General features: G+C 42.3%; 1 protein-coding gene across 1 annotated transcript in view; it reads left to right on the top strand.

Annotated features, from left to right (window-relative positions):
• The window catches only part of ITPRID1 (ITPR interacting domain containing 1), a gene marked incomplete at its 3' end in the record, with an annotated part of 81,073 nt that extends 67,120 nt beyond the window's left edge, over positions 1–13,953 (top strand). Inside the window, 6 exon segments of the mRNA XM_079711835.1 lie at positions 6,378–6,435; positions 6,829–7,431; positions 7,433–7,528; positions 7,532–7,828; positions 7,830–8,135; positions 13,882–13,953. Of these exon segments, the coding sequence (XP_079567961.1) occupies positions 6,378–6,435; positions 6,829–7,431; positions 7,433–7,528; positions 7,532–7,828; positions 7,830–8,135; positions 13,882–13,953 (1,432 nt within the window).
• Positions 13,954–14,243: the final 290 nt, after the last annotated feature.

Consider the following 14,243-nt stretch of genomic DNA (forward strand, 5'->3'; position numbering starts at 1 on the left):
GGCACTAGGCTAAGTGTTTTACATTATCTCCTTTAATCCTCGATTAGGTCTCTGAGATAGCTATTTATGATGCAGTTCGAAATCAGGTCCGCTTAAATGTGAAGTTATGGTCTTTATTAATACAACAAGAATAGCAAATAGATTATAACTTATGTCCCAATTCTCATTGATTAGTATTAGCCTTTAGTAATGTTGAACTGATAAATATTCTGAGGCTGAATCCCAGCTCAGCAGAAAAGACCAGCATGGACTATTAGTGATGCTTATTTTAAAAAAAAGAGAGAAGATTTGCATCAAGTATGCCATATGCTTACTACATCAATCACAATTATAAAAGTAGATAACATAAAATTACGAACAATAAGACCAAGATCATATTTTATGAAAATGGTTATAGATATAATAAATGGATCTAACAAAGGAAAAGACTCAAAGGTCATTAAAATAAATTAATGACATTTAAAATAAAGAATCACAGAAAAGTTAAAAGAAAAATGGGCAAAAATATACCAAAAAGTATGCTAAAGTAAACAAAAAGAAAACAGGAATTCCAACATTATTATTATTAGACAGAGTAGAATTCAAGAAAAAAAAAGTACATACAAAAATTTATGCAATAAAGCCAAAGCTATGACAAGAGGCAGAAACTTAGTCTTTGTTCTTTTTAGAGAGTGTAGAATGAAAATAAATGATTTATTTGACTGACAACATTAGAAAATAAGTAAGAAAAAGAAAGTATTTCCATTAATTCAAGAAGTAGGAATCCAAAAATGTCAATAACTATTGTAGAAATTAAAAGTTGTCAAAGAATTTCATCTTTTAAGATGCACCATGATCAGTGGTTTTATGGCTGAGCACTTTAAAAAGTTTAAGGACGGGCTTCCCTGGTGGCGCAGTGGTTGAGAGTCTGCCTGCTAATGCAGGGAACATGGGTTCGAGCCCTGGTCTGGGAGGATCCCACATGCCGTGGAACAACTGGGCCCGTGAGCCACAGCTGCTGAGCCTGCGTGTCTGGAGCCTGTGCTCCACAACAAGAGAGGCCGCGATAGTGAGAGGCCCACGCACCACAATGAAGAATGGCCCCCGCTTGCCACAACTAGAGAAAGCCCTTGCACAGAAATGAAGACCCAACACAGCGAAAATAAATAAATTAATTAATAAACTCCTACCCCCAACATCTTCTTAAAAAAAAAAAAAGAAAAAAGTTTAAGGACGTGATACTACCTAAGCTCCCTACACTGCTTGAGAGCATAGGAAAAAAAAAAAAAGAAACCTATCTAGTTACTTTTTTATACAAGTGGCACAATCATTATATCAAAATCTGAAAAAGAAATTCATGTGCTTACAAATACACACATATGAACACACAAATTATAAGGAATTTTTGATAGAGAAAAATTCACAATATATTATGTGAAAAGAAGCAGAATATATACTGTGTATGTTAGGATGATTATTTTATAAAACATACATATACATGTACACAAAGAAAATGTACTGGACTGAAGTAGATATATATTATAGTAACTTTCCTGTATGGTTAGATTATATGTAATTTTTATTTTCTTTTTTATGTTTTTTCACTTTCCAAATTTTTTTCACTGCTATGTATTACTTCTATAATGCTAAAAAATAACTAATGGTATTAAGCCAAAAAGAAGCTGATTTTAGAGAAGCAGCTATTTTTTTGGTAATGATGAAAGAAGATTATTCTGACTAAAGAACAAAGGAGAAATTGCTAAACCTGGAGCAATAAACAAAAAAAAAAAAAAAAAAAAAAAGAGGGAGGAGGTGAGGGAGAGGGAGGGGAGTAGGAGGAAAAAGGAAAAAGGAAAAAAGTCAGGATCCCCAGGTCGTAAGAAAGAGATTGAAACAAAAATGTCAGCAGGGTGCTAATGGAAGTTATCAAATCCTTATGTAGAAATCTTTATGGGATAGAAACTCCTCTGCTGCCAGCCTGCTGGCATAAAAGGAAAAATTAAATCTCTTCAGGTGTACCTGCCACAATCACGAATACTGTCAGCCTTTCTTGAGTTCTAGAATTCAGTCAAGATAAAATATAAGCTGTGTGAGGCCAGGTACTTTGGTTGCTGTGTCCGTGGAGTTTCTGGAGCAGTGCAGGGCCCTGCAGGGCCAGTGAACGTGCGTTAAATGGAAGAAGGGGGTTTTGCAGTAGAGCACCCTGCCGGGCTCTGTCTCATGACCTGTTCTCTTCAGAATATTAACTGTGACTTGGCCCACAGCAAGAATGTGTTTCAAAGCCATAGATAACACAAATAGCTTTCAGAATGAAGGTCAAAATCATCCTTGACTGGATGAAAATGTGGTCCCAAACTAGCTAGGTCAATTTTGTGAGAATACAAAATACAGACTGATCTCAGTACAACCCAACACTGCAAACACAGCTTCTGACTAGACTAAACTTAGGCTGTGTGTACAGAAGAGAAATATCGAGAAGAAGGAAAAAGGCAGTCCTGCTCCACTCCATGCTGGTCAGACCATGGCTCAATCACGGAATCTAACTCTGGGCGCCCAGTTTTACAGCAAACATTATTAAGTAAGTGCTTATTCCAAAATACAAAACACAAATGGCCTGGAGACCCCACCCTCTGAGGGCTGATTTAAGGAGATCTGGGGAGATTTAAGGTGAGGAGAAAAGGCCGGGAGAGTACAAGAGAGCTGTCCGGAGGAAAATGGGTTAGACACGTCCAGTATTACTCCACGGAGTGAACTATGAGCAACAGATGGAAAGTGCTAAAGTAGATTTGGCTCAATATAAAAAGGCATTTTCTAAAAGGTATGATACCCTCTGAGTACACAAGAGTAGGTCTCTGTCACCACAAGTGGGCAAGCACCAGCTAGATGACCATCTATAAGGAATGTTCTGGAAGGTACTCCACTGGATGGTAGGATGCACCATGCAGGCTTCCAACATGGGGGACTGACAGGCCCATAGAGGGGTTTTGTTTGTTCTACAAATGAATTTTTTTTTTTTTTTTTTTTTTTTTGCAGTACGCCTCTCACTGTTGTGGCCTCTCCCGTTGCGGAGCACAGGCTCCGGACGCGTAGGCTCAGCGGCCATGGCTCACGGGCCCAGCCGCTCCGCGGCATGTGGGATCTTCCCGGACCGGGGCACGAACCCGCGTCCCCTGCATCGGCAGGCGGACTCTCAACCACTGCGCCACTGTGCTTTACAAAAGGCATTTTTTAAAATGCCTTTGGGGGAACACACACTCTGGAGTCCAAACTATTCACACGGCTCCCTTCACATATCTATGCAACCTGCCCAGCTCCTAAAGGCATTCGAGTTTGCATAATCTGTAATGTCCAGTCCAATTCAAAGGTAATTTGCCCCTGAGATGTAACTTCACCACGGAGCTGTCACAGAATTTTCTGCCATTGGAGGATGGAAGAGAGAAGAACTTGGCAAAGAGGTAGAGTAGAATAGCTCAGGGAAGATGGGAACCCCAAACAGCCTAAGGTTGAACCATTTCTTTTGTTCTGCACAACTCCAGCACACATCACACCCTTAAAGATTCCTTTTCTTTTTCTCCCTCCCCTCGTTTATGTTTCAATTCCACAGGCTTTTTTTTGTTTTTCCTGAGCCTCTAGGAACTCAGACTACATTAAGTAAAAACTTTCCACTTAGGATTCAGAGCTTTTATCACTAACTCAGCTCAGAAAAGCAACCCTTCAGGTTGACTTCTCTTAACTGCTTTAAGCCATTCCAGAGACTCTTGTCAGGGCCCTGACTCCTCTGTGCTGTGGTTGGTGTAATGCTGCCACCTGGTGACTGTTTGGACAAAGTGCCTGCAGCATCACTCTCCTCCCAGGCAGAAATGCTTCACACCCGTGAGATGGTGAAGCAAACCTTCCCGGGGCAGGGTCTACCTAATTGGGAGGGTAAAATCTTAACTCTGTGAGGACAGTCCTGTGCTGGAAAAGGTAATTTCTAGTAAATATTAATATTAATAATGACACTCATTATGATATTTAATAACATTAGTAATGATTGAATTCTGATAGATAATATATTAAGATGATGTTCTGCAGTAAAAATGTATACATAATTACATCATCTTTTCCATGTACCTAAATTCTTCACGTATATATTATTGGATATTATCCTCATCAGCATATTTTTTCTTTTCCCATGAGGAAACAGACTCAGAGAGTGTAAGTGGCATGCCCAAGACCACACAACTAGTAAGTAGGAGAGTCAGAATCTTAACCCAGTAGACTTGGCTCCAGATTTTCTAGATGACTCAGCTATGGGAGCAAACTGGATCTTAGTAGCATACGTCATAGAGAGATTAACCCCCCGAGCTACGGGATTGGCAGAATGGGGGAATCATCAGTCTAAGGGGCATGACAAACTCACGAGGGGATTCGTGGTGGTTTGGTACAGGATCCACCCAGTAGGCAAGGGTTTGAATAATAAGATATAGCTAGGGGAAAGGGACTGGTAGGGGTAAGGGATAAGGTAGGGGTAAGTCAAGACCCCAGTCTAGTGGAGTAAGGAAGAGCTATGGCTCCTTGTCCATATTAAGTGCATAGGGAAAATCCTATTGGAGGTGATGAGGCTTCTGAAGTCCTACCTGTCTTGGCCTCGACAGTTTCAGGAACTGGGTTGGGTTGGCCTGGGGGTGCAGGTACTAAGTCCATTACTCTTGCCAGAGGCCATATCATCTTCCCCTAAGTCATGCCAACCTTCATATTACATATTAGGTGTGAGGGTGTGGGAGTGCTAAATGATGCACATTTGTATTTGTCTATTTGCTTAATCATCTATCATAGCCATCCTGGACTAGGCAATTTCTCATCCTTTGTATCATGTAATTACTACAACCCTAAGAGAACGGTTAGAATTTGTCCCCCAAATTGTGGGACTTCCCTGGTGGCACAGTGATTAAGAATCCACCTGCCAATGCAGGGGACACAGATTCGAGCCCTGGTCTGGGAAGGTCCCACATACCACGGAGCAACTAAGCCCATGTGCCACAACTGCTGAGCCTGAGCTCTAGAGCCCGTGCTCCGAAACAAGAGAAGCCACCACAATAAGTCTGTGCACCGCAAAGAAAAGTAGCCCCTGCTCACCGCAACTAGAGGAAGCCTGCGCACAGCAACGAAGACCCAATGCAGCCCCAAATTAATTAATTAATTAATTTTAAAAGAATTTGCAAACCCAATTTTGAGAGTTTATTATCGAGTTGTCAAAAAGGTGGTTTATAGGCAGGAAAGATTTTTAGCCTCCTGAAGAAACAAAACCATCTGTAAATTGGACCACATTTTCTTGGTGACTTGCTCAAAATGATTCAGATGCATGTATTTGGCTTCTAAAACACAAGATAAATAAGGCTCTACTCCTGAGAGAAATACGCCCAATTCCACCATTTGATCTCGCCATCAAAGAGAAGTTTTCATAATCTGGTTTCTTCACAAATTCACTTAAATGAGGTTCAGAGGTTATTTTTGTTTATTTTTGGGTTTTTGTGCTTTACAAAATACAGTTAACTAAAGGTAACAGTCATAACATAACTATATCCCTTTTAGAGGAAATCACTCTCTCTACTTTTTAGGGATCCTTTATGTTTGTGGTTGTTTATTTTCATTTGGACCAGATTGACTTGAACCTACCAGCATACGAATAAATGGGCTTTAACCGATAATTTTGTTCTAGCGCTCTAATGTATAATTTCATTACAGAGTTATAAGAAAGGGAATAGCAACAATTTTATATGAAGCTTATATTCCAGAATAGTAATTGCTTAGACATTATCTGGAAATTTTAAAGAATAATGATGTACTGCGAGTCCTTCACAGCTTGTGGCACAAATCTTGCACCAAAACAAATATAGAAAAAGTGAGAGGTTGCAAAGTCTGTTTTGTCCATCTTCAGCAAGTTTCAACCCTTCTGTTGAATCTTTGGGTCTCCTAATGTTTACATAGCATGGTGGAAGGGGAACATAACATTCTGTCCATTGCAATACATATACACAGATATATAAATTGTGGTGTTTATTGTTTTTTTAGTGTGGCATATGCATTTCCTTCTGGATTTTCTTCCCCTTAGTGAAGATGCATCTCACAATCAGACTGTTATTTAGTTTTAAGAGATGTTAATTCCTCTTCCTTTGTTTCATGTTTTACTCCTTGTAACAGGAAACCAGTGACTCAGTTTTACATGGACCCTCTGATAACTGGGAAAAAAATCCTTGAAATTTCCTTATTCATTTATACTTCCACACAGTGGACATCTACTGAGGATCTGTAGTGTGTCAGACACAGAGAGTGTTTGACCCCAGTCCTGCTGGCGGTCTGTTTTCACTTTACTGACCCCAGGCCTCTTTACCTTTCTGCAGGTGCCATGGTGACAGAGCAAACAGCTGCCAGGCTGACAGCAGCGGGTTCCTGGAGGAACCACCACCCCTGCAGGTAGCGGGCCCCTTGAGGATCAGAATAGGAACAGAAGGAAAGATAAGATGAAAGGGCGTCACCACAGTTGGAAAGTGCAACCAATGCTTAGAAGACACGCCATAGGCACCCAAGAGATGGGGGACAATGGAGTCACAGTGGACAAGTACAGAAAGCTCAGTGTTTGTTTCCTTTTTATTTTCTTTTGATTTTTCTATGGAAGGAAACTGAGTCTCATAGAAAGAAGGTCCCAGGTAAAGTAGTAAACTTACACAAACCTGAGTTTGTAACCCTTGTCTCCTGATTCCTAAGTCAATGATAATGATAAGAAAAAAGGAAAACACAGCATTTCTTAAACCTAGTACCTCCCCCACCTTTCTGACCCATTTGCCTTTATTCCCCTTTCTCCCACAGATACCCTGCTTGTCAAGCTACCAGAGTCCTGCTGAGAATGGATATAGAAAGCCAAGGAATCAGAGCCACAGCTTAGAGTCATCCCAGGACTGTCAGCAAGAGTCACAGGAGTCTGATTCCAAGAGCATAGTGAGGACATCTTTTTCAAGTCAAGACTGGAGTGTCTTGGAAGAAAAAGCCTCAACCTCTGTGGTAGAGAAAGATTCTAAGTTTGAGGCCATGGACGGGCCCTCAGAGCTGTTGTCCCAAGATCTGGCCCTTGATAAGATCACCCCCGGGGGAGACCCCCCAAGGAAAAACAGCCATCTGTGGCAGCATCCGCCTGTGCCCCAGACTGAATATGAGGCCATTGTAGGCACAGTTACCTCCAAATATGATTGCCCTCTGGGTCTTATGGTGATGCACATCACAGAAGTGAAGGATGGGTTCCTGAGGCCTGAGCGAGCTGGGGCAGTATATGTACAAAGCCACCACTGTGAGTCTCAGAGATCACCTGGAATTGATCGTGCTCAAGACAAGTCCTTTCATGTTGACTCGGAGGCCCCAAGAGGAACAGAAGGCAGTAAACTCTGTCCTGATATTAACAACGCCTTACTGATGCAAAAAAAGTGTCCCACAGCACGTCCCCAAGCCCAGTGAAGCCATGCCCTATACAGGCGACCTTGTCCAAACATCTGGAAAGTCCATTCCCCATCTAGATTAAGTGGCTGGCGATACTCCCCAAGTGAGGCCAAGGTGTAGTGCTTTGGGTCAAATACCACCTAGGGCAGAATCTGAGATGGGAAACCTTCCTCCAGATGCTAACCTAAATGCTGTTAGCTCCAAGTCTGTGACAATCCAGATGTTCTCCAAACTGGCATCAGCTGCTCAGAATGCTGTGGTCTTGGGAATGGATTCTAGAGAAGCAACTTTAGAATGCACTACGTGTGACCCTGTTACCACAGCAGAACCAGGACTGGGAACAGAAGCAAGACAGTTCAATGATGTTTCTGTTCAGACTTAACACATGTGAGCCTAGGCCCTGGCATTGCTGTTCAGCTCCAAGTAACAAGGCCCAGCCCCTCACCAAATCTGTCTCTGCAGACACATGTTTCCCTGGTATCTACCCAGGGGGCACCTGCCAAGCTGTGCCTGCCCACTGTGGTGGCTGCTGTCACCACCATCTCCCCTGCCACGTGGTGAGGCAAAGCCCCAGCTTTGTGTCTTCAGCCTGTAGGCACTGCTCATGCTCACATAACCATCTGGAAGCCCAGTTCATGAAGACTTTGAAAGTCCTTCAGAATACCACAGTGAGGGAGCTGTATTCTGTCAGTGTTTACCTCTGCAAAGATGGGGAAGCAGGGCTTCCCTGGTGGTGCAGTGGTTGAGAGTCTGCCTGCCGATGCAGGGGACACGGGTTCGTGCCCCGGTCCGGGAGGATCCCACATGCCGCGGAGCGGCTAGGCCTGTGAGCCATGGCTACTGAGCCTGCGCGTCCGCGGTGGGAGAGGCCACAACAGTGAGAGGCCCGCGTACCGCAAAAAAACAAAAAACAAAAACAACAACAAAGAAAAGATGGGGAAGCAGACACAGCAACAATAAATACCTCAGGGATAAAGTTCAGCCTTCCCTTCCGAATGTGAGCTCTCGGGACATACCTTTCCATTTCAAATCATGACTAATATTTGTAGACTGCTTTATTATTTACAATATATTCTTACAAATTTCTTCTTATTTGATACTTCCAATCACCTTATGAAGGAAGGAAGGCAAATTTTATTATCCACCCCCATTTTACAGAGGGGTATAGAACAGTACATTCATATATAAGGTTCTAAGCATCAATGCATCTGTACCTCCTCTTCAGTTCAGTCTAACTGAAAATTCTGTCTGATATTCACTTAGCTGTATAATATTGCACAAGCCATTTAATCTCTCTGAGCCTAGTTCCTGTTTTGTAAAATAGGGAGACTATTCATGTCATCGATGCAGAATCGTTTTCAGATTAAATGAGAGAAGACTTGTGAGGCACTCAGCACACTCAGACACTCAGCATAGTGCCCGGCACATAGAAAGCCCTAGAAAATGCTAATTGTGTGGTTACTGATTTTTGTTACTATTTTATTATTGTTCAGGTCTTAAATATAGAACTTCTCATGTCAAATAGAGGAACTTTTGGTCTTCCTTTGCTAAGCTTGTTTAAAAGTGAACATTGAGGGCTTCCCTGGTGGCGCAGTGGTTGAGAGTCCACCTGCCGATGCGGGGGATGCGGGTTCGTGCCCTGGTCCGGGAGGATCCCACATGCCACGGAGCGGCTGGGCCCCTGAGCCATGGCCGCTGAGCCTGCGCGTCCGGAGCCTGCGCTCCGCAATGGGAGAGGCCACAACAGTGAGAGGCCCGCCTACCGCAAAAAAAAAAAAAAAAAAAAGTGAACATTGAGGTTACTGAGGGCTGAAGGACCCACAACCCTGTTCAGCTCCTGGTAAATCAACAAGCATTTAGTGAGCCCTTCCAATGAACCCCCTTCAGCAATTCTCAAGGTCAGAAATAATCTAGGCTATCAAGGCTAGCCATTGATTTAAAAACTTAAGAGTATCAAACATGAAACTACGTGTATAGACAGGGTGGGAAAACAGGTAGCACATATAACGTAGGACTGTAGCTGTTCAAAGGAGAATGAAGGGCAGCTATAATTTCCTGGGTGCCTACTATTTGGCACCTTCTGTGTTACCTTCCCATTCTGTTAATTCCACAAATATTTACTGAGTGCTATACCAAGCACTTTATTTATGCTGTGTCAGATAACCCCCATTTTCCTCCATGCCATAAATGTGCCAAGTCCTCCCTCTTTTACAGATGAGGAAGCAAGAACTGAGAGAGTTTAATTTTGCAACTTCCCACAACTCCTAAGTCCAGAGTCACATTCAAGCTTAGCTGACACCAAATTCTTGGACAATCCACTCCAAAGATGTGTCCAACTTTAAAATATCTAAATTTATGTAAGTGTAATAGTAACATGAGAAAGTGACTATTTGAAAGATAAGGCAAATTACTACATGGCCCTTCAAGATATAGAAATCTATACAAATGTAATATAAATATAGAAAGTGATTATATGAAAGATAAAATAAGGGTTGAACTAGTAAAAGAAGGTATTGAGATCAATTCTAGGTATAATATTATGCTAAGTTTCAGTGAGAGAAAAGAGCAAAAGCTAATGTATAGCTGGGGTCCTTTGGAGTAAAAAGACCAAGGTTCAAATCCTGGAGAATAGTAGGAGTCATGATCATCACTGATGTTAGTTGAGAGATTGGAAATGCAGTGGTTTTCAATTGGGGATAATTTTACCCCACCCATGGCGACATTTGGCAATGTTTGGAAGACATGTTCGGTTGTCATAACTGGGGAAGGTGCTACTGGCATTTAGTGGGTGGAGGTCAGGGATGGTGCTAAACATCCTACAATACATAGGACATCCCTCACAACAAAGGATTATCTGACCTAAAATGTCAACAATGTCAAAGTTGAAAAACTCAGCTCTAAGGGAATAAACATTTACTTGACCACATAGTTCAGGCAGGAAAATGTTACGGATGAAAGACAGCTGGAGAAGGTGACATTTTAAGAGGCTATAAGAGGAAAAATATTAAATCCTACAGTTAGGTACTCCAGTTTCCATGATGAAAACCAGATTATTGATCTAACATATCCTGAAAAAATATTATTTTTCTAATTTACATTTTTAAGATAAATTTTATAAGGAAATAGAAATTAAACCATATTTGGTTTTATATATTGTTTAAAATAATAAAGTATAAAAAACCAAAACTGTGTTTAAAACTTCAGAAGAAAGTCACAGAGGGGGTGTGCTCTTGTGGGTTATCTATGATTATGGTTTGCTGATATGATTAATTTCTTATAAATAAGTGATTTCTTCACAATAATTTGTTAATTCGAAATAAAATCTTTCCAGAAAAGAAAACGAGTTGTATATGAAATAAGAGTTTTGTATATTAGAAGATCCATCTATAATGTTTATTATTTAGATTTAAAGAAAAAGAAAATCATACAAATTTTAAAAAGTAATATGAGCCAATTCAAAAGTGAAGGGTCAGGGCTTCCCTGGTGGCGCAGTGGTTGAGAGTCCGCCTGCCGATGCAGGGGACATGGGTTCGTGCCCCGGTCCGCGAAGATCCCACATGCCGTGGAGCGGCTGGGCCCGTGAGCCACGGCCGCTGAGCCTGCGCGTCCGGCGCGTCCAGAGCCTGTGCTCTGGCAACGGGAGAGGCCACAACAGTGAGAGGCCCGCGTACCGCAAAAAAAAAAAAAAAAAAAAGAATATCTAAATTTTCCCTAAGGAGGAAGTATGTATCAATCCTTCCTCAGCTATTTTTTTAATATTCTACTCTATGGTTAAACCTGGGAGGAATGTTTTAATACTCATTCAATACAGAATAAGTGAGCACCTACTACGTGCCAGGCATAGGGTGCAGTGGCCAAGATGTATATAATATATATCCCTCAAGGTATATATGGTGTACAGTCTTTGCCCTGCTGAAACTTACAGTCTGTTGGGGGAGACAGAATATAAACACATAAATAGGTATGAATTTGAAAACTGTGAAAAGGCTTTGAAGGAAATAACAGGGTTTTATGAAAGAGAGAATAACAGGGAGGCTGATTTAGATTAGGGTATCAGAAGGGCCTGGTTGAAGGAGTGACAACAGAAGGAGGAAGGAAGATCCAGGCCTGAGAGGCAGCAGACTGTCCAAAAGCCTTGAGTTGGTCGGCAAGCCAGACTTATTGAAGAAGCACCCACTAGGTGTCAGCAGCTCCTCTTGTACTGGAGACAGAGCTGTGAATGAGACAGAACTCCTACTCAACAAAGCATCGGACGAAGAGTGAGAAACAACCACCGCACCAACAAACAAGTACATAAGATCACGTCAGTTCCTCACCATGGCGAAGACCGTGTGATAATACTATAGAGAGTGATGTGGGGTGAAAAGCTTACCACATTCATCAGAGTGGTTGGCCTTGCGAAAGGGAAGCTATTTGGGCGAGACACAAATGGTGAGGAAGAGGAAGCCATGTGAAATTCTGGGGAAAGAACATTTAAAGCAGAAGGGGGGTTCCCTGGTGGCGCAGTGGTTAAGAACCCGCCTGCCAATGCAAGGGACACAGGTTCGAGTCCTGGACTGGGAAGATCCCACATGCCGCGGAGCAACTAAGCCCGTGCGCCACAACTACTGAGCCTGCCCTCTAGAGCCCGCAAGCCACAATGACTGGGCCCACATGCCACAACTACTGAAGCTTGCATGCCTAGAGCCCGTGCTCCACAACAAGAGAAGCCACGACAATGAGAAGCCTGCGCACCGCAACGAAGAGCATCCCCTGCTCACTGTAACTAAAGATAGCCCGCGCATAGCAACGAAGACACAGCACAGCCAAAAATTAATTAATTAATTAATTTTAAAAAAAAGAGCCCTTCTCTTAAAAAAAAATAAAGCAGAAGGAATGGGAAGTTTAAAGGCTCTGAGACAGAAACAGCCGGCATTGCTGAGTGGGTGAGTGATAGGGGAGTGGAGGGAGTTGAAGTCTGAGAGGTGGGGCTTCGGATTAACTGTAGGCTGGAGTCCGAGAGCCTGAGTTTTTCCCAAGTGTGATGGAAAGCCATTGTAGGTTTTAAGCAGGGTCGTCCTATGATCTGCTTTACATTTAAAAGTCACACTGACTGCCTTGTGGAGAAGGTACCACTGGGGACTTACAGCTGTGCAGGAGCTCCCGTTAGAAGGCAGGTGGTATAACCCCTGAAGGGAGAAGCAAAGTTGTCAAGTTGCTTCCATCCCGCTGGGGAGGCTTGTGAGCCCTCCACCCCCCTTCGCCAGTGAAATGCGGGGTGGTGTACACCAGGGCTGAGTGCACTGGCGGTCTCTAAGTGCTACAGGAATTCTCAGGAGGGGGGAATGCATGAAGAATGGAACAGTCAGAAAAACTTCATGGAAAAGTAACTCCTTGAGGGAAGTGCATAATTTATGAAAGATGGGCCAGTGGTGGTTACTTTTCAGCAAGGAAACTAAGAAGCTATTTCTTTGGAAGCTACCCATTACTAGAACCCATCCATAGCCTATTTCCGTTCTTCATCCTCCTTGCTTTTCGGAAACCCTTTGGATTCATTGGAGCCCTCCTACCCTTCAGACCACCCTGCAGCTTCCTCTGTTGACTATACTTCCTTAGAGTGTGGACATCCCTCTTCTGTCCTCAATTCTCTTCTTTTTCTCTCTCCACACCATCTTTCTCAATATACACACTCACTCTAGAAGCCCAGTTCCCAGGTCTCTCCAGAATTCCTATCCAGCATTTTCTACTCTCCACAAGATAGTTTCAGCTGGAAGACTTGCTTCCACATCTCACTCAGTATCTATCGTTTTATTTCTCTGTGATACACAATGCCCCATGCCAAGTCCTTATATGACAATCTCTTATTCTCAAAAGCAGCCCATAGTAAAACTGTTCATTAGACATGGAAAACTTTTTTTTCTGAGAACCTAGCTTAAAGCTAAATAAGTTCCATTTTGGAGTTTGGAGTGTTGATAAAGTTCAGACCTGTTTGTGACCTGAGTTGCTTCCACACAAAACAGATGCAAATGAAGATTTGATGGTTGTTATTTCATATAATCAAACTGCATAAAAGGAACTGACCATATAAGTTGCCATATAAAAATAGAAGTCTTTTGCATGTGACACGACATACTTTCCCTCATTTGAGCCTTTCAGTGCTAAGGGAAGTATTCCCCATTTGAATAGGAGGAAGCTAAGGTGGAAAGAATGATCTCCACAGGTACACTCTGAGTCCTGTGCTGTATTATTAATGAGAAGCAACTGTACAGTGGGGTTAAGGACTCAAGCTCTAGAGTTAAATCCAGAAGCTTAAATCCAACTCCACTATCTGTGTTGGATAAACTACTTAACCTTCCTAAGCCTCAGTGTCATCATCTGTACATTACAAGGGTTAATGCATATATAGCCCTTTAGAGCAAGCCTGAAACATGGTTCCTGTATGATTCCATACAGAGTACAACTCATTATGATGATGATGATGATGATGATGATGATGATGATGATAAGAGTAGTGGCAATTTTTGAATATCTACTTACATGCAAGGTACTGGGCTAAGCATTTTATGTGTATTATCACTTATCTTCACAACAATCCTGAGAGGCAAAAATTAATACACACACATACATGTGCACACACATGCTCAAAAAGACTATAAATTGTCTAAGTTCCAACAACTAGTAAGAGATTGAGTTGACTCTCTGATTCCATGTTTTGCCAGTGGTTCACTATTATGGCTCTGCCAAGCCTTGGGGCTTATGTGGAGCCCACTGATAAGTCCAAATCAACCAAAGTAACCCTGCTTCTGTCTGCATTA

The sequence above is a fragment of the Hyperoodon ampullatus genome (assembly GCF_949752795.1).
Source record: "Hyperoodon ampullatus genome assembly, chromosome: 9".
NCBI lineage: Eukaryota > Metazoa > Chordata > Mammalia > Artiodactyla > Ziphiidae > Hyperoodon > Hyperoodon ampullatus.